The sequence below is a fragment of the Alexandromys fortis genome, unplaced genomic scaffold (genome assembly GCF_014885135.2).
Source record: "Alexandromys fortis isolate MF-2015 unplaced genomic scaffold, M_Fortis_MF-2015_v1.1 scaffold_90, whole genome shotgun sequence".
NCBI classification, from domain to species: domain Eukaryota; kingdom Metazoa; phylum Chordata; class Mammalia; order Rodentia; family Cricetidae; genus Alexandromys; species Alexandromys fortis.
The window spans coordinates 2,687,811-2,713,874 of record NW_026067985.1 but is presented as its reverse complement, the minus strand read 5'-3'; the positions used below and the strand labels follow the sequence as shown (position 1 = coordinate 2,713,874).

The following is a 26,064-nucleotide window of genomic DNA, read 5'->3' as shown; positions in this document are numbered from 1 at the left end:
TCTCTATCTCCATCCATCGCCAGATGAAGGTTCTATGGTGATATGCAAGATATTCGTCAGTATTGCTATAGGATAGGGTCATTTCAGGTTCCCTATCCTCAGCTGCCCAAGGAACTAACTGGGGACATCGCCTTGGGCTCCTGGGAGCCACTCTAGGTTCAAGTCTCTTGCCAACCCTAAGGTGGCTCCCTTAACTAAGATATGTGCTTCCCTGCTCCCCTATCCAACCTTCCTTTATCCCAATCAATCTTTTTTTTTAAAGATTTTATTTATTTACTATATACAGTGTTCTGCCTGCATGTATGCCTGCACATCAGAGGAGGGCACCAGATCTCATTAAGGATGGTTGCCAGCCACCATGTGGTTGCTGGGAACTGAACTCAAGACCTCTGGCAGAGCAATCAGTGCTCTTACCTCTGAGCCATCTCTCTAGCCCCTATCTTGAGTCTTTTTTAAAATTTATTTTAAAATGTTTTCATACAATATGTTTTGGTCATACTCATTTCTCTCCCCCAACTTCTCTCAGATCCTCTGCCCCTACCAATCCCACTTCATATTCTCTCTCAAAAAAGCTAACACAAAATAAAAAAAAAAAAAAAGCACAATACACACACAAACAGAAACAAAACGGAAGGGGCCCCATTTGTGCTGGTCCACTACTACTGAGTGGGTGGCCTGTCCTGGGGTGTGGTTGGTACCCAGGGTCACTCCACTGGAGAACATTGATGTTCCTGCTCTCAGCAGCTATCAGTTCCAAATGGTTTCTTGATTAGGGGTGGGGCTTTGAGCCCACTTCCCCTTCACAGTGCTGGGACATTATATTGTTGTTTGGTGTGTGTGTGTGTGTGTGTTAGAATGAAGAATATACACCTAAATCATAACAGAAGAACTCTCCAGCAAAGATAAAAATGAAGACTTTGTGATAGTTGCCATTTCTGAGACAAAGGCTCACTCTGTAGCCCAGGTGGTATGGAACCACGTAGCCCAAGTTAGCCTTGAACTCATGGAAATCCTCCTGACTCAGACTCCCAAAAGCTGGGATTACAGTTCCAAGCCTGAGTTTTTTTTATCATCTGTACATTGTGGTACATATCCTGATGTTTCCAGAAGGCGGAGCCTGGGGGGGGGGAGCTTTGAGAAGCTAGTCCATTTGACAACGTGGCTACCAGAAGTGGGGATGACTGGCCCAAGGAGAATTCTTGAGTTGGTCCTACCATGAGCGAATTGAGCTCCATCCCACTAGTGCCTTCAAGGATGCCTGAAGAACACAGCTCAGTGAGATAAGAGCTGGAAGCAGCTACCTGGGGATTCTCCTCTTTCATCAGAGAAGGTCAGCCTCCCACGTCAGGCCTGGATAACAGTAAATGGGTCGCCTTGGACACCCATACCAAGGCAGGAAAGATGCCCTGGGGCAAACAGTAAGCAATACTATGTGTGGCTGACCATAAAGGTTTCTGGGTTGCCCATGCCCAAAGCCGGCTGCTCCAGTGGTATGTACAGTGGGTAACGTTTTTCTGTGATGGACTTATTCTTTAAAGTACGAGAAGGGACTCAGTCCTGGCAACCGATTTCTCCTGGGGGTCAGGACCTTTGTGGGTCCATTCTTGTTTCTTCTTGGCACACAGACATGCCCCACCTTTTCCTGGTGAGCTTGAAAACCCACTTGTCCTCAGAGACCCTGAACAGCCCCAAGGTGTGTCACTTGTAAAAGGCAAAGCCACACCCTCTTCAGAGACATCCCAAGTGTCCAACTCAGCAACTGCCACAGAGGCCACACCTTGGCTTGCTCATGTCCCTGGCCACTTAGTGGCTCTTGTTGGGTTCCGTAGCCACCTCAAGGTGTGGAACTGTGGCTGCTGGCATATGGTCAGTGATGTACTAAGAATAGAACAAAGCCAGGTGTGAGGGCTCACCTGTCACCCCAGCACTCAGAAGTCTGAGGCAGGAAAATAGCAAGTTTGAACCCAGCCTGGTATATACACGGAGTGAGGAGAAGAGTGGAAAGAGAACAGGAGAAAGGAGCGGGAGGAAGGGGTGGAGAAGAGAGGGGAGGAGAGGAGAAGGAGGGATAGAGGACGGGAGGGCTCTGATCCATAAGTCTTGGCAGATGGAGACATCGTCCACCAAGGGCTACATGCCTATAGAGCTATGTGGGCCACCTTCAGATATACTGCACATGCACCTTTGAAGCCCAGCCCTTCAGTTACAAGCACCAGACCCCAAGTCTCGCTGACTTGCAGAAGAGCTGCAGTTGAAGGATGTCAAGCATAGAGAAATCTAAAGTCAACATAAAGCATAGAGAGATCCTCCAAATGTCAAGACTCAGGTCTGGCCCATGGCTATCATCACAGAAGCCCAGAAGCCATCTCTGCAGAGTTCACTGGCCACCGGCAGTCCATCTCCTGGGACAGAGTTCAGTTGTGACCCAGCCCACCCAGGCAGTCACTGGGTGCTAGCCCTCTGTGCAGCCTCCTCAGACTGGAGACTCTCCTGCAACCCCAGCAGTCTCCAGATGGTCATGGTGTTCAGTCCAGGCAAGGAGCCTGAGCCACATGACCAGCTCTTGTGTGGATTGGTACTGGGGGGAGGGGATAGCAATCAGAGGGATTTCCAGAAGTGCTTAAAATAGGGGAGACAGAGTGTCCCCACAGGCAGGATGATGGTAGGTCTTGCTGTCATATAGGCTGGTGAAGCACACCTCTGTGTCTGTGGGGCTGTGTCCCGATAAGACTGACATGTGAAACAGTGTCTGGGGTAGAGGGGACCTGCTGTAAGTGGGGGGGACACCATTCCAATGAACAGGACAATTAAAGGAAGGGGGCATGCAAGCCCTCTGCTGTTTTCTGAGCCAGTGTGGCTATTGCCATTGCCTGCTCGGATCAGACCCCAGTTTTTCCAGTCGTCCACATCGGACTCAATACCAGCAACCTTTCAGCCATCAGCATTGGCTTGGAACTGCTGAGGCATCCAGCATCTAGGACAGAACTGTTTTTTTTTAACATTGTTACATTTCCCAGCCCTATCTTACAAACCAATTCAATTGCTCTTCTTTAAAACACATAGTCTATGTGTCTGGCTCCTCTAGAGAACTGTAACACAGAGGGCGCTCTTGGAATGCAGTCTTTGCACCTCCCTTGTCAGCGAGCTCTTCTGTGCCCACTGTTGATTTGTGTGTTTCCCTGGGAACCACAGCTCAGTTTCTGCTGCTGCCCCAGTATGATGACTTACAGATGGCCGTTATCCTTCCACAACTTCCTTTGTCTCTCCATCCTCAGGCCACTCAGACAATGGACTGAGGAAGGGCAGGTGGCACTCAAAAGCTAGTATCAGGCCTCCTGCCCATGCTCCCATAAAGCACTGGGCTTACAGGTGTATACAGCCACACCTAGACATTTGTGACATTGTTATTTTAAATTTTTTTACTTACATATACGTATGTGTGTCTGTGTGTATGTATGCACATTGCATGCAGGTGCCCAAGGGGGCTAGAAGAGGGTGTTGGATCCCTTGGAGCATTGGTTACTGAATGCAGCTGTGGACTTCTCTACAGGGCCACTGGGACTTGAAGTCTGATCCCCTGCAAGCACTCATAACAGCTGAGCCATCTCTCCAGTCTCAACACTCGGCTTTGGTTCGTTTGTTTGTTTGTTTGTTTGGTTTTTTGTTTTGTTTTGTTTTAAAGACAGGGTTTCTGTGTGTAACTGTCCTGGAACTTGCTCTGTAGACCTGACTGGTCTCAAACTCACAGAACTCCACCTGCCTCTGCCTCCCAAGTGCTGGGGTTAAAGGTGTGCGCCATCACCACCTGGCAAAACCCAGCTTTTTAAGTGGGTGCAAGATACTGAAACTTGGTTTCTCATGCTTATAAAGCAAGCGTTCTTACTACTGAGCAATCTTCCAGCAAGGAGATACTCTTATTATTGAGTCAACAGCATCACTGAGATGTTGATTCGGCCTCCTCTGAAACTAGAGCCCCGACATGATTTCCTTCCTTCCTCCCTCCCTTCCTCCCTCCCTCCCTCCCTCCCTCCTTCCCTCCCTCCCTTCCTTCCTTCCTCTCTTTTTTTTATTCCAAGTCATCCCAACTTTTTGCCATCCCACATACCCTCCTTACCAACAGAATTCTCTGGAACCTCGTCCAGCATTTTTCCTGACTCCACAAGCAATGTCACCAGCCAGATGCTTCAAACAGGAACCAGGTCCTTCTCCTCCATCGCCTGTCACACCTAAGAGTCCTGACAGCCATCTTTGACGTGTACCTTGAATCTGCCCACATCTCTCCCACTCTCTACTGCCATCTTAGTCCACATGGGGTCCTCGGGATTAAAGCAGACTTACCAAGGATGCCAAGGTGGCAGCATCTGTATGACCTGGCCCCTTGGTGAAATCTGTGCACACACTCAGCCCTTCCTTTGAGCCAGGAGTTAACACTTTTTTTTTCTGGAAAGAGCCAGATAACAAACAGCTGTGTGAGCTGGACATTATGAAAAAAAACAATTCATCTCTGCTGCAGCTACGAAGACACTGAGATACGACACAGAAATGAACGTGAGTGACCTTGGGGCACTAAAGCTGCTGGAAGAGCGGGCAAAGGCCAGGTGGGTACGTGGACTGTAAGTCCCCGAGCCCTCTTCTGGAGCTGTCAAGTGGACAATAAAACCCTGCCTGATTGGAGCTGGACAGTGCGCCTGCTTCTTGACCCACATGCATGCGAAGCTAACCTGTTAGGCTGGAGACTCTTGAATACAGTGTACTGACATTTGCGGCCAGAAAGCTTGTACTGTGTGCGCAGCAGGGTGTTCAGCAGTGCTCTGACTGCTGTCTCTAGATGTCAATAAGCCCTTCAAGGTCTGAGGATGGAACGCTGTCCGGGAAACACCTGCCCACATTGGGCTAGAGTGATATCAAGAAATGGGGTGTTGGCCTAGGAACACCTGACTTTTGACAAAGAAACAAAAACTATCAAATGGAAAAAAGAAAACATATTTAACAAATGGTGCTGGCATAACTGGATGTCAACTGTAGAAGAATGAAAATAGATTCATATCTATCACCATGCACAAAACTCAAGTTCAAATGGATCAAAGATCTCAACCACACTGAACCTTATAGAAGAGAAAGTGGGAAGTACACTTGAACGCATTGGCACAGGAGACCACATCCTAAGTATAACCCCAGTAGCTCAGACACTGAGAGAAACAATTAATAAATGGGACCTCCTGAAACTGAAAAGCTTCTGTAAAGCAAAGGACACAGTCAACAAGACAAAACAGCAGCCTATAGAATGGGAAAAGATCTTCACCAACCCCACTAAAATATACAAAGAGCTAAAGAAATTGATCATCAAAAGAACAAATAACCCAATTAAAAAATGGAGCACAGACCTAAACAGAGAACTCTCAACAGAAGAATCTAAAATGGCTGAAAGACACTTAAGGAAATGCTCAAGATCCTTAGTCATCAGAGAAATGTAAATCAAAACAACTCTGAGCTTCCATCTTACACCTGTAAGAATGGCCAAGATCAAAAACACTGATGACAACTTATGCTGGGGAGGTTGTGGGGAAAAGGGAACACTTCTGCATTGCTGGTGGGAGTGCAATATCAATATGGTGATTTCTCAGAAAATTAGGAAACAACCTTCCTCAAGACCCAGCAATACCAGTTTTAGGTATATATCCAAAGGATGCTCAATCGTGCCACAAGGGCATGTGCTCAACTATGTTCACAGAAGAATTGTTTGCCATAGCCAGAACCTGGAAACAACCTAAATGTCCCTTGACCAAAGAATGGATAAGGAAAATGTGATACATTTACACAATGGAGTACTACACAGCAGAGAAAAATAATGACATCTTGAAATTTACAGGCAAATGAATGGAGCTAGAAAACATCATATTAAGAGAGGTAACCCAGACCTAGAAAGACAAATATCATATGTAGTCACTCATAAGTAAGGTTTTTAAACATAAAACAAAGAAAACCAGCCTACAAATCACAATCCCAGAGAACCTAGACAACAATGAGGACCCTAAGAGAGGCATACATGGATCTAATCTATATGAGATATAGAAAAAGACAAGATCTCCTGAGCAAATTGGAAGCATGGGGACCACGGGAGAGGGTTGAAGGGGAGGGGAGAGGCAGAGGAGCAGAGAAAAATGTATAGCTCAATAAAATAAAATAAAATAAAATTTAAAAAAAAGAAATGGGGTGTTGGGATTAGAGAGGACCTGGGATTAGAGAGGACCATGTTCCGTCCCTGGGCTCTCTGGATCACTGCACGGCAGTCACCTTCACCCCCACCTCCAATCTTGTCAGCTCCAATCTATCCCACCTCAGGGAGGTGATTATTGCCTGAATGGGGGACAATAAGGTGTAATTTTCCCAGCAGAGGCAGGAGTTGAATCAGCCCTCTGTCTCCTGACTCCTAATCAAGGAATTAGGCTTTATGCAAACCGGGTTCACCCCTCTTCATCTGTGTGGTGACACTATAATTACGGGATGGTTAATTTTTTCCTCCCCTGCTGTGGTCATTCAGCAGCTCTTTACTTTCAACAAGGCCCTTAGGGAAGGCACCAGAGGGGTCATTAGCAAGCCCAGGAGACAGTTACCCTGACTTCTCAGGATACCCACGACGGACAAGACCCATTCTGCTCTGGCTCTGTCAAATGGAAAGGACAGGTTCCGGGCTCCCTGAGAACTGTCTCTCCTTGTTTTCTCAGTGGGGTGGGGTCACAGTCCCTATTTTGTTTCCGGAGTGGATATTTACTAACTCCAAGACATCTACAAAGATCACAAGTAACTTTAGTGTCAATCACGTCATGGACTACCCGCATAAATTCTTTGCTGTAGTACGCACAGCCGTCCTAACAGCAGGGTTTTCGTTCCCCATCTACAGATGGGAAATCCAAGGCCCAGAGAGAGAAGAGACTGCCAAGACAGCTGGCTGTAATTTAGTATGGCCACTGTGACCCAGGTCCCTCTGGCTCCTAAATTTAAACCTATCACCCTGCCATCCCCGGCTTCAAGCAGAGAAAGTATGGTGCCGTGAGCTGCCTCCTGCCATGAGATGTGGACTTGGCATTGACAGATGTCTTCCGGAAACACAGCTGTCTGGGGGAGGCAACAGCTGTCCCTTCATTTGCCACTGTACACAGACATACGCATTAAAACACCCAAGGAAAAGGTCCCTGGCTCTCAAACACCAGAGCGAGTAAATCATTTTTTAATCAAAGAAAAGAGCCTACAATCTTTTCCGGTAAAAAAAAACAGTGTTGGTTTCTGTAGGAGGTAAGAGAATGGTCTGAGCCAGACACATACACGCATGTACATGCATACATGCACACACACACACATATATACATATATTCATATGTCATTGTTTAACATTTTCACGTGCATCATTGTATGTCTTTGTGTGTGTGTGTGTGTGTGTGAAGTAGATGCCACATTTGTGCAGGTGTCCACAGAAGCTGGACGGTATTGGATTCCCTGGACCTGGAGTTACAGGTAGTGATAAGCTGTCAGATATGGGTGTTGGGAACCAAACCTGGATCTTCTTGAAGAGCAGCAAACGTGCCTGACCACTGAGCTCTCTCTCCAGCGGCCCCCCCATGGACATTAAAAAAGGAAAAGACCAACTAAAATGTTTTCTTTCATTCAAATTAGTCAGTCAGAGATTCAGCCAGTCAGCCAGTCATTCATTCATTCATTCAGTCAGTCAGGCAGTCATTCAGTCAGTCATTATCAGTTATCCAGTCAGATGGTCATTCATTCCAGCACCCATTCATTCATTCATTCACTCACTCACTCAGTCACTATCAATTAGCCATTCATTCATTCATTCAGCTTGCCAGTCTTCGTCTCAACAAGCACTTGCCAGCCACACACCCAGCACGACAGGGTCTCACTAAGTTGCTCATGTTAGGTTTGAACTCACTCTGTAGCCCAAAAAGGTCCTAGCGATGATTCTGCCTCTGCCTTCTGAGTAGCAAGGATTACAGGCTTCTGCTGTCAGGCCCGGCTCTATAACACAATTACCAAAAACCCAGAGACATATATTGGGATTCAACTTGAAGGTCAGAAAAGCCAAACAGCCCAGCCATTGACTCTTACCTCTACCTCAGTCCAAAATGGCGATCCTGCCTCCAGTAATCTCAGAGTGAGACTGTGTGTGAGAGCTGTCTCCTCCTGTTTTATATTCCTCTCTAGGGCTGGGATTAAAGGCGTGCACCACTACTGCCTGGTTTCTATGGCAAACTAGTGTGGCTACTGGGATTAAAGGTGTGTCACCACTGCCTAGTCTGTAAGCCTAACCAGGGCGGCTGTTTTACTCTTCAGGCAAGCTTTATTTATTAAAATACAAATGAAATATCACTACACGGGTCCTTTATTAAATGAAGCCAGTAAGCTTAGACCCCATGCTAGTGGGGTTGGGGGTGGTTTACAAGATTCCTAAGCCTATGAGGTTGATAGTGATATCATCTCCACCCCATAGCTAAAGAAATGGATACTTCAACAGGGTCCATCTTGGGGTTCAGTGATTAAGGGTGCTTGCCACCAAGGCTGATAACCAGAGTTCAATCCCTGAGACCCACAAGGTAGAAGGAAAGAACTGACTCTTGCAAATTGTTCTCTGACCTCCACATGTACTCCGTGTCACATGTGCGCACGCGCGCGCACACACACACATGCACATACACACATGTGCACGCACATGGGAAAAACACAAAGTGGGAGGGGAATAAATTTTTGAAAGGCCACCAGGTACAAAGGGGGACAGGGTAACTGGTGTGAGCAAAATTCAGAGACCCTAATTCAGTAATGGGGAGACAGAGGCCTTCCCTTGACCTCATCTCCCCATAACCCCCTTCTCCTCTTCTCTCCTCTCGGCCCCACAGCCAAAGCTGCACTCTCTCTGCTTTAAAAAAAAAAATCCAAGCTGCTGGGAGCCTACCCAGTGCCACCTTGTGAGTCCAGCGCTTCGAGGGGCAGGCTTCCAAACAGGGCAATAATCGTCCCATTAAAATTAATGTCCATGAAGTGAGCCGTTAAAAGCGTGGAGATTAAAAGGGAGGGGGGACTGTTCAATTTAAATCCAAAGGGCTTTTTAAATAGACACTGTATCTTCAATCCTGGACCACTACACTTGGGCAGTGGTTCAGCTGCCCTTCGCGAGGATGGCTGGGATTAGGGAGTGGGAGTCCCAGGAGATGGGGAAGTGGTTCTGGCCAGAAGCAGAGGGGACCAAGGTTTATTTGGGCCCACTGCATGCCAGGCACTTGGCACACAGTTCTTTCATTTAGTCTGGGCCCTGGTCCTGGGAGGGAGGCATTATCAGTCTCACCATGGCTAGGGCTTGGTGCCTGCTACTGGGTGCCCTAGTTCAGGGCCAGCCTTTGCTTTGTAATAACCCCTATCTTGGGCAAGAGGCCTCATGGACCAGGGCCTTGGCTTCCTCAACTTAGAAACAGGGCAGCGACAGATTCTTTCTAGGAGCATAAGCCAGGACTCTGGTGTGCCTGCTGCCACGGAAGGAATTGGGCAGCGTGGGCGGTTGTTAGGGAAGATGAACTGAGACATCGTGAAGGTGAGTCGGGGTCACCAAGAGCACACAGCGTGGCAGCCACACTCTGAGCGTCAGTTCATCAAGCTGCTAAGACGCTATGGGGGCTGGCGAGATGGCTCAGAGGTTAAGAACACTGACCCCTCTTCCAGAGGTCCTGAGTTCAATTCCCAGCAACCAGCAACCACATGGTGACTCACTGCCATCTGTAATGAGATCTGGTGCCCCCTTCTGGTATGCAGGCACACATGGAAGGAATGTTGTATACATAAATAATTTTTTTAAGTTCTTCGAGACAGGGTTTCTCTGTATAAATAAATCTTAAAAAAAAAAAAAGAAAGACGCTATGAACGCAGATGAAAGTAAGCCACGCTGAGCATGTCACGGCACACTGGTCACCCCAGCACTCAGGAGGATGAGGCAGGAGAGTGTCCAGTTAAATGCCTGGACCACATAGCAGGACTATGTGAAACAAAACAACTAACCATAACAACAACAAAATCACAAAAAGGTGAGTTCATAGTTTTATGTCTTTTGGATTGGGTTTTTTTTCAACACTTACATTTACTTATTTATCTTTTTATTTTATGTGCATGCATACACACAGCACAGTATGCATCTGGCGATCAGAGGACATGCTGTGGATATCAGTTTTCTCTTTGGATCACGTGAATTTACAGGACTGAACGGCCACGTGGTCATCCCTGACTCTGAGTTTTTTTTTTTTTTTTAAATATAAGGTTCTCCCTCTGTAGCCCTGGCTGGCCTGGAACCACTATGTGAACCTGGTTGGCTTTGAACTTGTGACACCCCTGCCTTTGTAGTGCTGAGACTGGAGGATGACAGTCAGGAGCTACTGCACCAAGTTCACGATCATGAGAAATCCTTTCCAAGGGACCAAAGGCCTCGCCACGCCTTGACAATACTCTGCAGGTCTGAAGGGATGATGGGAAGTTTCTCGAAGGTTCTAAAATCACTGGCTTGGAGGCACCTCCCTGCTCCTTCAGGTCCAAATTCTAGTGGATTTGATGTGGGAGGGGTGGGTCTCCCTGACATCCTAAGGAGTCCCAAGAACTCCCTAGCTAGTCCGCACCCTCCCCAGTGGACTTTCCAGGTTGGTGTAGAACTAGAGGTCTTCGGGTTAGGTCACCTCACTAGGGGACAAGCTATTGCTTTACAAGGTCCACTACCAACCATAACCTCATTAGGAAAGATAATGTTCACAAAGCAAGTAGGCAATAAGAACTTCTCTCTATAACGGTCCCGGGGCGGGAAGGGGAGAGAGCTCTAGAGTGCAAGGACGACCCATTGGAGTGGGAGTCCAACCGTTCCAGTTCCGGTCGCCCCCCCCACCTCCATTCCAGGTTTCAGGCTCTCACCCCGTGGTGTGCTTAGGTCAGGTCACCAGAAGTGGGTGTGAACGCATATCAGGAGTATGTGCACCGATCCAAAAGCTGACAGGTGCCCCGAAACTGGGCATGTCGGCTGGAATCCCCGTCTCCCGTCACCCAAGCCACACAACAGTCCGGGAATCTTTTCGAATAACAGCCGAACTCGCCCGGAGCGCCATTCCCTGTGTACACCGAGCTGGCTTCGGAGGCTGCGTCCGAGCTAGAGCCGCCCGCAACCCGAGAAGCGAGACAGTGGACGCCTCGGGCCAGCATCCCCGAAGCCCCGCGTCCCCGCCTTGCCGGCGTCGCGAGGGTTAAAAGTTACCTCTCGGCTTCTTCCCCTGCACACACCCCCCCCCGGCCGGATGATGTAACCCCCTCCCCGCGCCCTCCCCGCCCCCTCCACCATGTGACACTTTAATTAATAATAGCGCCGTCAGCACAACAAACGCGCGGCGCAGGGCGAAACTTGGGGTCCGGGGAGGCTCCTCCGCACGCCATGTGCCCGTGTCCCCGGCATCGCGGCCGCGGGCCTCCTGCCGTGTGCGGTTGCGGCGACGCTCGCCCCGGGCTGCGCTGGGCGGCGGCGCAGGTGACCGCGCTGAGGCTGCAGGCGCTGGGCGACGAGCTGCACCGACGCGCCATGCGGCGCCGCGCACGGCCCCGGGACCCGCTGCCTGCGCTGCTGCCCGCGCTCCGCGCCCGCTGGCCCTGGCTGTGCGCGGCCGCGCAGGTGGCGGCGCTGGCGGCCTGGCTGCTCGGCAGGCGGAGCGCGTAGGCGGCGCGCGCGGGGCCTTCTTGGTAGGGGGGACCGGAGCCGAGACCCAGCCCGGACCGAGCAACAGGTACGCAGACCAGCGGGCGAGCTGGGGAGCTGGCGGGAGAGAGCGAGAGAGCGCGACGGCGGGAGGCAGGGTGCCGCGGCTTGGAGCAGCTCGCTCCTCCTCTCTTGCCCAGTCCCTCTCAGCCCAGACACTGCTTGCGCCGCTTCCCACCCGTTCCTTCGTTCCTTTCTCTCTCTCTCTCTCTCTCTCTCTCTCTCTCTCTCTCTCTCTCTCTCTCTCTCTCTCTCTCTCTCTCTCTCTCTCTCTCTCTCTCTCTCTCTCTCTCTCTCTCTCTCTCTCTCTCTCTCTCTCTCACACACACACACACACACACACACGCACACACACACACACACACATACACACACCACACATCTGGCTTCACTCTCTCCTTTCCCACTTCTCTTTCCCTTGTCTATCTTTCCCTTCTTTTTCGACCTTATCCTGTCTTTTTTAATCTGTTTTCTTTCTCCTCTCTCCCCCTCCTCTGTTGTATCCTCTCTCCCCTCCCCTCTCCTATCCCTCTCCCTGTCTTCAGACACTCCTCCTCCCCCTCTTTCCCTCCTCTGTTGTATCTCCACTCCCCTCTCACTCCTTCCTCTCCACTCTCTCCTCTCCCTTTCATCTCCCCTCCTCTCTCCTCCCTCCCTATTTTCTCTCCTCCTCTCCTCTCCGGTCGTAGTGGCTTTAGAAGCCAGGACGGTCGTCACCAGCCCCAGTAAACACACGCAGAATTACCACAGTGGTCGTAGCTAAAACCCTCTCCCTAATAATGCATCTAGAGTCCCCAGTCCCATCCAAGCCACCAGCCATTCCAGGCTTGACCAGGTCTCCATACCTCCGCTCTTAACTCCCTTCCCCCCCCCCCCAAGTGTCCTGTCTGCAGTTTGTGAATCCCCATTCTCTGTGACGACCCCCACCCCCCTCCCATGGAAGTTTCTCACTGCCTGGGTCGTGGTCCTCGATCCCCAAGGCTGGCTCACTTCAGGGTCCCATTTCCCCGGTAACTTTGTTGCTCCTTTTACCGCACGACGTCGCGGTTTACAGCTTGGCCTCCCGTCACCTCCAGTGTGAAGTGTGAGGTGTAGGAGCCTGCTGTGTGCGGTCACAGGGTGCTGAGCGGAGCGTCTCACGTTTGGTGACTGTAGGTGGGTCCTTGATAAGAGGACCTGCGTGCCAGGAGTTGTGTTAGGCTAGTTTGGGGGAAGAAGTGTCAGGGTTACCTTCCTACGTTCTTGAGTAGAGAAACTTCAGAGAATGGGAGGTGGGGACGACTAGGTTGACTCTGAGAGGTGGGTTGGGAGGCGACGATCACAGATGAGGTAACCAGAGACCCGGAGACGTCGCGCTGATCCCAGCCCAGCCCCGCGGGCGCGCAGACACCTTGGAAAGCTGGCGCGGCGCCGCAGGGAGAGGCGGCAGCCGGAGCGTGGGGGGTGGCAGCGCCCGGAGAGCTGCGGGGGTGAGCGGGGTGTGAGCCGGGAGCGCGGGCGACAGATGTCGCGTGGGCTCGCGCAGCCCGGGCGCTGGCGAAGAGAAGTGTCGCTTCGGGGTGCCCTGAACCCGATTCTCCGTTTCTGGAGGTCCCATGCGCGTCTCCCCTCTGTCCCTCTTTTCAAAAGTACTGCTGCTGCAGAATCCCGGGGGTGGGATCAATATTTTTGAGAAGAAATGGCAGAGCAAGGGTCAGTAGGAAGGGAAGGAAGGCTAGTAGTGAGGGACCTGGGACGTGGACTCTGGCGTTGTGGGGTACAGGCGGGAAGGCAGAAGTGCTCTGTTACCACCCAGGAGGTCAAAGACCAGGGCTGGAGCGTGTACCTGTACAGGTGTGCATGAATGTCAGGAGCTGGGGTGCTCAGGGACGCCGAAAAAGAGGCGGCGGTCTAGGCGGATCCGTTACTCCAGTCTGCGCCCTGAGGAGGGTGAGAAGTTGGAACACTGGAGCCCGAATGGCAGGCAGGTAGTGGTGGTGATGATTTTCTTGTTTCGACGTGGATGCCCGCTGCAGGAGCGGCAGCCCAAGTCACCTCAGAACTGACTTTCTTTCTACCCTAGTCTGTTTCTGTCCCGGAGGAAGCACCATGCTGTGCCCTGACTTAGGGACCCCAAAACACATTCCAGTTCCTGGGTTCTCCTGCCTGCTGCACCCCCCACAACAGCCACACCCATCAGGGTTCTCACCTCTCTGGTGCTCCTGACCCTGAAGGTACCAGTGTTTTCCCTTGCACTGTCTGAAGCCCATGCTGGGGTTCCCCCCCTTGGCCTCACCACCTCCTCCCATGACAAGAGGACCAAGCCCATCATTTTCCAGTCTGCCCAAGTTGACTAGAGCAAGGAAAATCGGTCAAGAGAGTAATTGGTTGAATTCTGTACTGGCTGAGGGGCGTTCTCCGCTTTGCTCAGCTCGGGTGATGGGAACGCTCATGCCTACTTTGTGTATCTGGGCGAGGGTATTGGGCTGGGGGACACCACTCCTAATCTTTCAGGAGCTTAGCTTTAAGTAGGGTCGGTGGTACCAACAAACTTGTTCTGAGCCCCAATTGTGAGCCACTAACATTTGTTTCCTCAAAGTTACCAATAAGAGGAAGGAAGCAAGCAAGGAAGGAAGGAAGGAGGGAAGGAAGGAAGGCAGACTCAGTTTTTCTGTATGTGAAATGGGAACACTAATAGCTTACAACACAGGTTGGATGAACAGCGTTCCCTGCTTCTGGGAAGCTCTCAGGGTCGGGGCTACTGTGTAGCTCAGTGATGGATCATGGAGCATGTGCTTAACATGGATTCAACCCTGGCAGCAAAGTAACAATGACAACAACAAAGTGGCCTCCGACGTGTGCTACCATGACTCTTACTGAGCACTTAACGGCTGGCTCTCTTTCCAACATGGGCCGCGTCCTCTCATGTTCATTGCGGGCGAACTGCACCATCCTTTTGGGAAATTTTTATTTCTATTCTATTTATTCATTGTTTGTGGGCATACAAGTGTCCAAGAGGACAACTTGCTGGTGTCAGTTCTTTTCTGCGTCTGTCCAAGATATCAAACTCAAGTTAGCAGGCTGGGCTGGTGATGTCTTCACCCACCCAGCCCTCTGCCACACCCCTAGCCGGTCTTACTTGGGACGTCAGCTCAGGACAGAGTATGATGATAGAACAGACAAGGCAGTGAGGCCGGGAGCCGGCTCAGTGGTGCAGCATTTTCCGTGCAAGCTTGAGGACCTGCGCTTGGATGCCCTGTGTGTGTGTACAAACCCTGTGGGGCAGCATGGAGATGTAATCCCAGCTCTGGGGGCGGGGGGTGGAGTGAGGTAGAGGCAGGTGATCCTGGCCAGCCAGCCTAGCTAAAAGGGGGGGGGGAGGTGCGATTGAATCCAAAAAAGATAGACCGTAGTAAAGACACCTGACCTCCACTGACCTCCACCTCTGGCCTCTGCTCCTGCACACATGGGTAAGTTTATCCGAGTTTGCATGCATGGCAGGTAGGTTTAGGAACCAGAAGGAAGGGTTTGCTCAGCACACAGGAGGTCCCGGGTTCCACCCCTAGCATGGGAGTTGGGGTACCTGGCCTTTGTGGGCAGTGAGACCCCAGGTAAGAGCTACGGCCGCCAGTAAAGGCCAGCCATCAAGCTGAGAGGTGCTCTGACGGTAGCTATTTAAGGGTGGCCAGTGCTGGGCCTGGCTCTTGATTCACTCGGCTTGAAAGTGTCAGGGTCATTCTTTTCACTTCCAGATGGGATAGATGCTCTGAGGTGGAGAGCATTTACCCGAGTCTTTGTAAAGCATGAGGTGACGCTGGAGTTTTCAGTTTGAAGTGATGGCCACCTTTTCCCCCCCACCTCCCCCCCACCCTGCCTGGGGGCTGTAGTGAAGGAGAGGACCTGGTAAAGTAGAGGTGGTAGGGGTTGGAGGGTGCACCTAGGGGGCTGGCGAGGCCCTGAGGAAGAGGGTGAGGTAACCCAGTCAAGGCCCAAAGACACCAGAGAGAAACAAAAGAGATTGTGTGGTGAGTGGGGAGGGAGGGCGCTGGGAGCTGCGTGCCTCTAGAGGGGGAAGGGAGGGGAAAGAGAAAATGGGGCCCTGGAATCTGTCTTTAAGAGGGGAACCAGGGGAGGGCAGCAGACTCCTGCTTTGGGACTAGAAGAGGAGGAAAAAGGAGCCTGTGGGCAAAGCGGTCAGCTACAAGGAAGATAATGGGGATGCTTTAAGGAATTAATGCTGGGCTGTTTGACCAGCTAGACAGGGCAGTTTGGGAACTAAGTGGTTAAATCTGGAGGTGCCTCCCAGCATTCACCAGGATTACGAGGTCAGCTCACCGGAGCCCCAGGCTCTTACTTGGCAGGGGAGGGAGACAGTTGCTGCAGGCGACAGATGTTAAGGATGAACTCCGGGGAAGGGGCCAGATGTGCAGGGCAGCAGCAGCCTTCTGGCCACACGGTCCCTGTCTGAAACCTTCGCTTGCCTAGTGCGAGGGCCACGTGTGTACAAGTGCCAGAATTAGCCACGGAAGTAGAAGCGCTTGCTGGGTAATTAAAGATGCCCCAGATGCAGCCAGGTGGGTCCAGCCTTCCCACCACTAAGTTTTAAAAAGCCAGGCTCCTTGGGAGGCAGGAAGGGAGTCAGCTTTGTTTCCCTCCGCTAATGTTTGTGTGACCCAGCACCGTTCAGCCCCCAGAGACTTACCAGTCCCTGCTGTACAGCTATGCGCTGGGGAAACGCATCCGTACCGAACGAGGCAAGCTATTTGGTTTTTTTCCCATAGTCACTTTCTCTGATTTTCTACCACTATTCACGTTTGTATCAGTAGAATTCTGTGGTGCTGAGCATGGAATCCAGAGCCTCGGCTGTGCCAGGCACCTGCTCTATCCATTCCTGAATAAGTGACCACTTCACGCCTGCTGTAGAACCAGAAATCCCCTACATCATGGAAACTGTATTCTATATATTAAAAAAAGTTTGCATGTGTGCACACAGTGTTTGTGTGTTTATATGTATGTGCACATGTGTGTGTGTGTGTGTGTGTGTGTGTGTGTCCCCACAGCCTAGGTGTAGAGGTCAGAGACCAACCTGCTGGAATCAGTTCTCTCCTGGGGATCAAACTCGGGGCCTCCAGCCTGGTGGCAAGTACCTTTACCCGCTAAGCCATTTCGCTGGCCCACCCTTGTGATACTTCAGGGTTGCCTAGACCTGCAGCCTATGGCTTTCCTCATCTGTGTTCCCTACCCACCGCTGTTGGCTGTCCAGGTGTTTGAGGCATGGTGAGGAACACCCAGTGGCCCTGCTCTGTACAGACCGGACTTTAAAATGGCCACGTTTTTAAGAGTAGAACTCTGGTAGGGAAGTGCTTGTCACCATTCGTGTATTAACCTTTTTGTTTTGTTTTGTTTTCCAAGACAGGGTTTCTCTGTGTAGTCCTGGCTGTCCTGGAACTCACTCTGTAGACCAGGCTGGCCTTGAACTCACAGAGATCCACCTGCCTCTGCCTCCCCGAGTGCTGGGATTAAAGGCGTGCGACACCACCACCTGGCAGCATTTGTGTATGACAGAGACTGTCTACAAAATGAAAGCTCATGGTAAAGACTCAAAGGAACCTTCTAGATTCTAGGTCTAGAAGACACGAGTATGTGCCTAGCATCTAGATACACGCTGTCATTCACCCGGTCTCTTACCACTCTCCTTCCTCTGTGAGAAGATGGAGCCTGCATACATCACTGCCTGTCAGCTTGACTCTGGAGCTCGCTGCTCCCATCCCTAGCTGAATCTTTCTTTCTATTTGTCTTTTCAAGTCAGAGTCTCATTGTGTAACCCTGGCTAGCATGAAACTCTCTCTATAGGCCACACTGGCCTTAAACTCCTAGAGATCTGCCTGTCTCTGCTGCCCAGGGCTTGCCTTCCTCTGGAATGTTCTTCATGATCCATACCTCTTGTCAATGAGGAGTGCAGATAACTCCAAGTCTTGGCCACCTCCCTAAAGTCATGGAGTGTTTCCCGGGGTACCTGGCCCCTAGGCCAGGACTCATGTCTATCATTACAGTCTTGGCTGTGGTGCTTGGGACTTCATGAACCGTGTAGGGTGCTACTGTGCTAGCAATGGGAAAATGGCTTTTAGTGGAGTGACTTCTGCTCTTTAGTGGGGACAATGTGAACCCAATGAAATGGAGTCCAGAAGAACTATTATTTTGAAAGCCAGCCCAGACTTAAAATACAGCCTGTAGGGGGTGGGGATACAGCTCAGTGAATGGAGTGTTTACTACCCAAACCAGAGGACCTGTGTTTGGATCGCATATAAAAGCCAGGCTTTGCACAAATGCCAGAAATCTCAGAGCTGGGGAGGCAGAGACAGGCAGATCTCTGGAGCTCACTGACCACCCAGCCAAACTGGCAACTCAGTCAGGTTCAGTGAGACCCTGTCTCAAAAAACTAAGGTGGAGAGGAAGTGAAGACACCTGACATTGACCCCTCTGGCCTCATAAATATACAGTACCCACACAAAGACACACACACACACCAAACAAAACAGAAAAACAAAAGAAACACTGCCTTTTGGCAGACCGTGGACTTACTTATCAGTCTGACTTCACCATTAAGAATATTGACCCATATTTCATGCCTGAGGGAGAGCAGTGGGGGACATGAATCCTGGAGTCAGAGTGACTTCACATAAAGCCTCTACCTGCCATTTACCAGCTGTGTGGCCCTGAGCACATCCGTTTGCCTCCCAGGGTGCTCCTCTGTGAACTGGAATCACAATGATACCTGCACCCATGGGTCCTGATCCTGTCTAGTGAGGGCCTGGCTCCACGTCACCCAAGCTGCGAGAACCCGCCTTGTGTGTCTGGCGTCGGGAGACAGGCTGATCTAAGCTGCTGTGCATAGCCTGACATGGATGTGCCCTGGAGATAGACAGTTTGGGGTTCTGTGCTGCTTTCCTTTGGGGTCAGAGGTCAGCCTGTGTGCCACATTCATGGTGTGGTGTGGGGGAGAACACTAAGGACTTCTTTGTTCTGTTTTTCAAGACAGTGTTTCTCTGTGCAACAGTCTTGCCTATCCTGGAACTCTCTTTGTAAAAGCCACCACCTACCTGAGGACTTTTTTGATGCTCAGTTTAAAGCAGCTGCTAGTGCTTCCCTCTCCCCCATCTGTGACTCAGGAGCCTGATGAAGTCACCAGGTCTAAGCTGAGATAGTGACTGCGTGGCCAGTGCCCTGGTCATGCTCTCAGGATGGCTTATGCTGGCTCCGAACTCCTCATAATGGAGCAGGCAAGTGTGGGCATTCATCCCTTACCATATGCCGCACCAACAGGAGAACAGAAAATGGATGTGGGGGACCAGCAAGTTCCTGGAAATGACACAGCAAGCCCAACGGATGTGCTCCTCAGTGAGAGGAGCCATTGTCTTGATCAATTTTCAAAAGATCTGTGACACCTCTCCCCCAACACCAGCTTTCTAGAAACATCCAGACCGGAACAGGATATTAGATACCATCCAATCCAACTCCTGTACCTTGCAGATGGGAAAGTGAGGCTCAGAGGAAACCCATGGTGGTAAAACGTGGTTAGCTTAAAAGCCAGGTAGCTGTTCCTCATAGCGTGGGTTGAGTGGGGGCAACCTCCACAGGGAACACAGCCTCAGTTCGCGACCTCCACGGGGAACACAGCCCCAGTTTTGATTTAGGATTTCCCTGAAACACTTACGAAGCAGGCATTCTCCTACAGTTTTTCTTAAAAATATGGAAAGTTTTAGCAGCATTCTCTATGCCCACGTGACAGTAAGACCCCTGTATGTTACAAACCAATCCATACCACAGCTCATCCTGGCTTACCAAAGGAGGCTCAATGAGGTTCAGTGCATACCTGTGGGATCCTCTCTGGCAGCACTCCCTCCACCTGAAAGTTCCTCCTCCCTCCATCTGGAAGCCCTCCCTCCAGCCCACACACACCTGTATAGATCCCACGTTAAGCGCCTGAGCTCATCCATTGAGATCTTCCCCCTGTGGGACTGGAAGATGGGCATCAGCCTTTTCAATGGCTGCACTCCGTTCCTTTGTTTGCACGAACCACCGCTTGCTTATCTCGTCACCTTCTCAGTGAACATCCACCCTGTCCACTTAGTAACCCTAGAAACCAGCTTGCGGTGAACATTTTTGTTTGGACGCCTTCCAAGCAAAATGTGCATAGTTCTCAGAGGTGACACCGTCGCGCCAAAGCAAGTCCATATTATAACACCTAGCACACACAGACACAGTCATCCTGACATCGGACAGTCCCTGTCTGTCCCTGTTGGGCTTGGTGGCACACAGCTGTGGTCTATGCTCAGGAGTGTGAGGCAGGAGGATGGCTTAAGACAGGAATCCGAGGCTAGCCTGAACAGCAGAGCAAGACTCTGTCTCAAAAAGAGGAAAGAATGCCCGGCTTACTTGGGTTTGCTCCTATGTCGAGCGAGCCCTTCTGAAAGTCAGTTGTTGGGCTGTGGCAGTGGCAGAAGCTATGGGTGCTGTAGTCTCCTCATACATTAAAGGAGTCAGTGACCTCATAGGCTGTGTCAATACCCAATGACTGCCAGCAAGGGCCAGGCCAAGGGGACACCCTTCCCAGCGGTTTATCAGTCCCATTGGCTCCCCTCAGCCTCCAGCAGGAACAACTCAGATGGAGACTGAAGTGAACACCCACTAGAGCAATCTTCCATCTTCAAGGATGCTGCCCCAAAGAGCTCCTCAGTCCCTGCACCAGGAGCGCTGTCTCACTCCATCCATGTCAAGCTGCTGGGAGCTGGCATGCTCCACGTTCGCCAGAGCGCAGCAGATGCAGAATTCAACACCAGGCTGGGCTCTAGAGACAGAATGGTAGATAAGAAAGAAAATGTTGGGCGGTGGGGGCGCACGCCTTTAATTCCAGCACTCGGGAAGCAGAGGCAGGCGGATCTCTGTGAGTTCAAAGCCAGCCCTGGTCTACAGAGCGAGTTCCAGGACAGCCAGGGCTGTTACACAGAGAAACTCTGTCTTGAAAAAAAAAAAAAACAGCAAAGAAAAAGAAGGAAAGAACAAAAAGACAGAGTTGGTAAATGCATATTAAAGATCCCAGACAGAACTAACTTTAGTGCCTGTCTGGGCAAGGGAAATTCGAAACTTACGGCATCTGTCCTTCTGCCAAATTATACACACGTGTATTAGACCATGTTTGTCACCTAGCTGGACAATTTGAGCACCCCTAATCTGAAAATGTGAACTTTAAAACGTGTGGGTGTATAAGTTCATCTGTGTGCACATGGCTCAAGGTTAATGTTGGGTGCCTTCCTCCATCTCTCTCCACCTTATGTTCGGAAGCATATGCTTGAACCCAGAACTCACCAGCTCCTGCTAGTACGGTTGGCCAGCTTGCTCTGGGGATCCCATCTCTGTGTAAGCATAAGAAATACAATTAGAGTTCCATACTCCTTTGGCTTTTTAATTTTAAACAAAATTAAATATTTTTTAACATGTTTACTATTTTTATGTGTATGGGTGTTTTGCCTGCCAGTACCCAAGGGCTCCTGATTGTTGGGAGCTGGGAATTGAACAAGGGTTTTCTAGAAGAGCAACAATTGCTTTGAACCCCTGAGACAGCTCTCCATCTCCCACACTCCCCAACACTTCAATACCAAGCATTTCAGATAAAGAATACTGAAGTGTGTGTGTGTGTGTGTGTGCGCGCGCGCGCGCGCGCGTGCGCATGTGTGTGTCTACAAACATGCTCACTAAAGGAGAAAGGGACCTTAATGTTTAGCCTATCACCCTTTTCAGTTCAGACCCACAACATTGTCTCGGCATGTTTACTTTTTGTGGTGTTGGGGATGGAAGCCAGGGCCTAACCCAGTGAGCCCAAGCTCAGCTCTAGCACCATTGAGTTTTTGTCTGTCTTCTGTCTTGTCTATGTTTTTATTTATGTATTTATGTATTTATGTATTTATTTATTATGTATACAACATTCTGTCTGTGTGTATGCCTGCAGGCCAGAAGAGGGCACCAGACTTCATTAAAGATGGTTGTGAGCGACCATGTGGTTGCTGGGAATTGAACTCAGGACCTTTGGAAGAGCAGGCAATGCTCTTACCCACTGAGCCATCTCTCCAGCCCCTGTGTTTCTTTTTTGAGACAAGATTCAGCTGGTGTGGAAGTCACAGAGACCCACTGGCCTCTGCCTCCTGAGTGTTGGGGCCAAAGGTGTGTGCCAGCAGGCTCCACCTCACTTTCTATCTTTCTAACCCACACATAGTTTAGTTTGCCAATCCAACCTCCTATTGGGGAACACTTGAGTCCTTTCAAGTGGCTGCTGAGGTCACAGAGCAAGCTGGAAGTGGGTCTTTGGGCACATCTGTGGGATTTGTTCTGCAAGTGAGATCTGCAAACCTCAAAAAAAAAAAAAAAGCAAAAGCAAAACAAAAACAAAAAACAAGAGCAACAACAATGCATATCCAGGCCAGCCCCGACTGTGGGACTTGGTCACATGGAGGCTGCAGTGTGAGGAACACATTAGCGGTTCACACGCTTGTTTGTGGGGCTCATATCTGTGAGTATCACTCAGCAAACAGTGCTTCAGTGGGCCCTAGTGCTGGTCCCTTTGGCAGCTGCAGGGATGTGGCTTGGATGCATCCCCCAAGGCTGAGCGTTTAAAAGGCTTGTTTTCACTCTGTTGTGCTACCTCAAGGTGGTAGAGCCTTTAAGCTTTGGTGCAAAGTCTTTCAGTCACAGGAAGTGTACCCTGGAGGATATTGGGACCCCGGGTTCTTCCTCTTTTGCTTCCTGGTCATCATGAGGAGAGCAGCTTTATAGTATCCCACGTCCCAGCCTCAAAGGAATAAAGTCAACCTTCTCTCTTGCTCATCACCTCTGGTATTTTGTTACAGCAACAGAAAGCTGACTGACAAACCCAGGAAACCCTTAGATTCTTTCCATGCTCAGTGATTTACAGGTAGGACAGGCAAGTTGCTGGCTACCTAGAAAGAAAACTAACTGCCTTCTTTTGGGATCAAAGGGGATGACAGTTTTGAAAGTAACGTCTCCTCTGGGAGCCATGGTTGTCCTCCCTTCGCCAGCTGCATTCAGCTAACATCCGAGGCGACCCCAGTTCCTGGTGCTTTCCCATGTGGAGTCCTCTGGTTGCTCCAGTTCACTTTAATAATCCGTTCTATAGATGGAAAGACCATGCTTGTGTCTCAAGGCTCAGAAGCTGATCAAGAACCATTTTCTGGGGAGACTACAGCCCAAGGGGGAAGCCTACTGTTACTGTTTCTCTAAATAGCCACGGTATCAAACTGCTCTTTAAACACTCGAGTTTATACCAACAGATTGGTGCTGCCTCCGGCCCTCATCAGAGAATCTTCTCACAGTAGCAGGCGGGGTTGACCGGGAGTTAGTTTTTGATGTTTGGGGCATGTGCTTGCTCACTTGTTGGCTAGCTCTATTTCTTCCCACATACCCAGACTTGAGAGCCTCATTGTACCCTGGCTAGGTCCTTGGAATCCCACCCTCAGTCGGGCTCTCTTTCAGGCGGCTATGTGCTGCCTCTGCTTGGGCTGCCATAGCCCATGTTTCCCCAGACTGCACCTGCTCTTTGAGAGAAATGTTATGAACTTCTTCCCCTCTGCCCCTGGTGGCTCCAGAAGGTCCCATGAGCAAGGGGCACAGCAGTGGCTCATAGCACACAGCACTGGGGTTTGCGTGGGTATGAAAGAATGAGTTACAAAACTAAATTGTCCCCAACTCTGTCTGGAATATGGGGGTGGAGGTGTGAGAGGAGTAGATGAATAACCTGTTTGCAAACAGGGAAGGGTATTGACCCTCTAGATTTTCATTGGTCCATCTACCTACCGACCACCTACCTACCGACCTCCTACCTACCGACCATCTACCTACCGACCTCCTACCTACCGACCACCTACCTACCGACCTCCTACCTACCGACCATCTACCTACCGACCTCCTACCTACCGACCACCTACCTACCGACCTCCCTCCCTCACATCCATCATTTACTGGTGACTTACCTATCAATCATCTACCTGTTATTTATCTGTTACTATTTATACACTTATTTAATTTTGGTACAGAAAATGGTATTTACCTTAAGGGCCAAAATTCATCAAACCAGACAAGGTCCTATGTGGTCACATGGACTAGCCTGGAACTTCCTAGTTTCTAGGACTGACCAAGGATGACCTTCTTTTCCTGATTCACCTGGCACCACCTTCCCAGAGCTTGAATTACAGGCATGCAAGACCATGTGTGGTTTACTGCAATGCTGGGGATGGATGGAACCAGAAGTTTCTTGCATGCTAGGCTACAAGAGTTTCTCAAACCACGCCTGGCTCAAATTCTGTTTTTAATCACAGATGATGCCCATATAAATGTACAGGTCTGAAAGCGTGTGTGTGTGTGTGTGTGTGTGTGTGTGTGTGTGTGTGTGTGTGTAGGGGTAATGGTATGTGCACTCCAGGAAAGAAGTCTTGCTACTACTACAGAGGCAGAGTCTCTGGGACTGGGAGAAGAGCCCTGGTCTGGCTTTGGAGAGCCCTCTCCCCCCAAGTCAGAACTTTGTGTTGCAAGGCCCCCTCTGCCCCTCCCCGGGTGCACAGACATCACCTGGGAAGCTGACTGCACTGACAGAAAAACAAATCTTTATTTCCACAGGTTGGCGAAACCCTGTATCCTTGGAGGAAGCTGGTTCCCATTTTCCTGAGGGGGGAGCCCGGACCTTGGAAGGAAGCCCAATGGAAAGACCCAACCAGAGCTGATGGTGGAAACACGGACTGAGGAAGCCCCCGGGAAGTCCAGCTGCAGAGATAGCCACCCCGATGCTATTTACATATAGCTATACATATATATATATATATATAGACACACACACACACAGAAAAAAAATACAAAATTCTGTATCTGTGCATGCCTGCGGGGCATGTGGTCCCTCCCCTTTCCGTACCTTGCAATGTGAACTTTGAGACTTTGTAATGTCTGGGGCAGCAGGGGAGACAGATGCTTGCTGCTCTGTGTGTGCTGGAAACTTACATGGACTGGTGGGATCAGCCTCAGCATGGACCAACTGCCCAGCACAGATGTTGGCGTGGAGTAGTGGGAACCCTGCCAAAGGCAAGATGGACAAAAACAAAGGGGATGTGGGGCCCGTTTTGTTGGGTGCAGCCTGGGGTCCCTCTCCATTTCTTGACGTGTCCTAGTCTCTCTCTCTGTGTCCCTATCTAGACAGCTCTCATGGTCACAGCCAGAGAAACGGGATGTCATTTTCTTTTCCTACCTATCTGGTGTGTGTGGTGCTGAACTTCAGATTCTCTTGGTGCTAAGTGTGTCCTTGGCGTGGTCAGAGTCTTAACTGACAGACCCAGAAGGCCAGGGGACGACAGGTTTCTATTTTGCTCTTTGAATATCCTCTTTTTTTTTAAGGGCCAAGTAATGAGTGCCACTAGGGAGTCTTTCTATGGGGGAGCAGGGAAGGCTCACAGGAGTTTAGGAGCAAACCCTGGGGTGCCTGGGAAGGAGGAGGGGCGAGCCTGGTTGCAGAAGCTGCTTAGGAGTTGGCAGCTCCCTCCTCCCCCTGCAGCAATATCCTGGGAGACTGCTGTGGCCTCCCCCACTTCCTAAGGGGATTCAGGGCTTGGGTTTTATAAAGAGCCAAGAAATGGCTGCGTTCTGACGGAGGAGCGTGATTTACAAGCAGGGGATGTTGGGGAGGGGGTGGACCTTTTAAATGGAATGTCCGATTTCCCTGCTCACCAAACACACATAGGATAAGCTACTGTTTTCAGAAGTTTCTCGAAGGGCTAATATAAATAAATAAATAAATAGATATATAAATACATATATTATATATATATAAAATGAAGCTGTGTGCTTGACTGATATTTGACTGCAAGGGCTCACTGCTTCAGGAGTGATGATTAATTTTTGCTTTCATTTTTTTAAAAAAAGATTCCAACAGAAACAGGTATTATTCCTCTGCATGGATACTTTATTGCCTCTATTGTGATCTTTGTAGCTGAGTTGGTGAGGGAGCCTGCCTTGGGCTCAGTGAGACAGTTACTCTTATTTTTAATTTTTGAGACAAGGTCTGGTGCTGGAGACCAGGCTGACCTCTGATCTTGAGCCCCCTGCCTTTGCATCTGGCATTTGGGACACTGCCTGCCAGGGGGACAGTCATTTTCCCCTGGCTGAATTTGAAGGTCGCTTGCTTGGTGAATGGGGACCAGGGGGTCTGCTAGGAAGCATCAGTTATTAGGGTGCACAGGGCTACAAGGGAAATGGTC

The 26,064-nt window shown here is 50.2% G+C and overlaps 1 protein-coding gene across 1 annotated transcript; it reads left to right on the top strand.

The window, feature by feature from the left end:
* Positions 1-11,458: 11,458 nt before the first annotated feature.
* Hrk (harakiri, BCL2 interacting protein) lies at positions 11,459-11,737 on the top strand. Its single transcript, XM_050158909.1, has one exon. The coding sequence runs from the start codon at positions 11,459-11,461 to the stop codon at positions 11,735-11,737; it is 279 nt and encodes a 92-aa protein (XP_050014866.1).
* Positions 11,738-26,064: the final 14,327 nt, after the last annotated feature.

Excerpts from the sequence above, each read along its gene's own strand:
- Hrk (XM_050158909.1), top strand. The coding sequence starts at position 11,459 with ATGTGCCCGTGTCCCCGGCATCGCGGCCGCGGGCCTCCTGCCGTGTGC.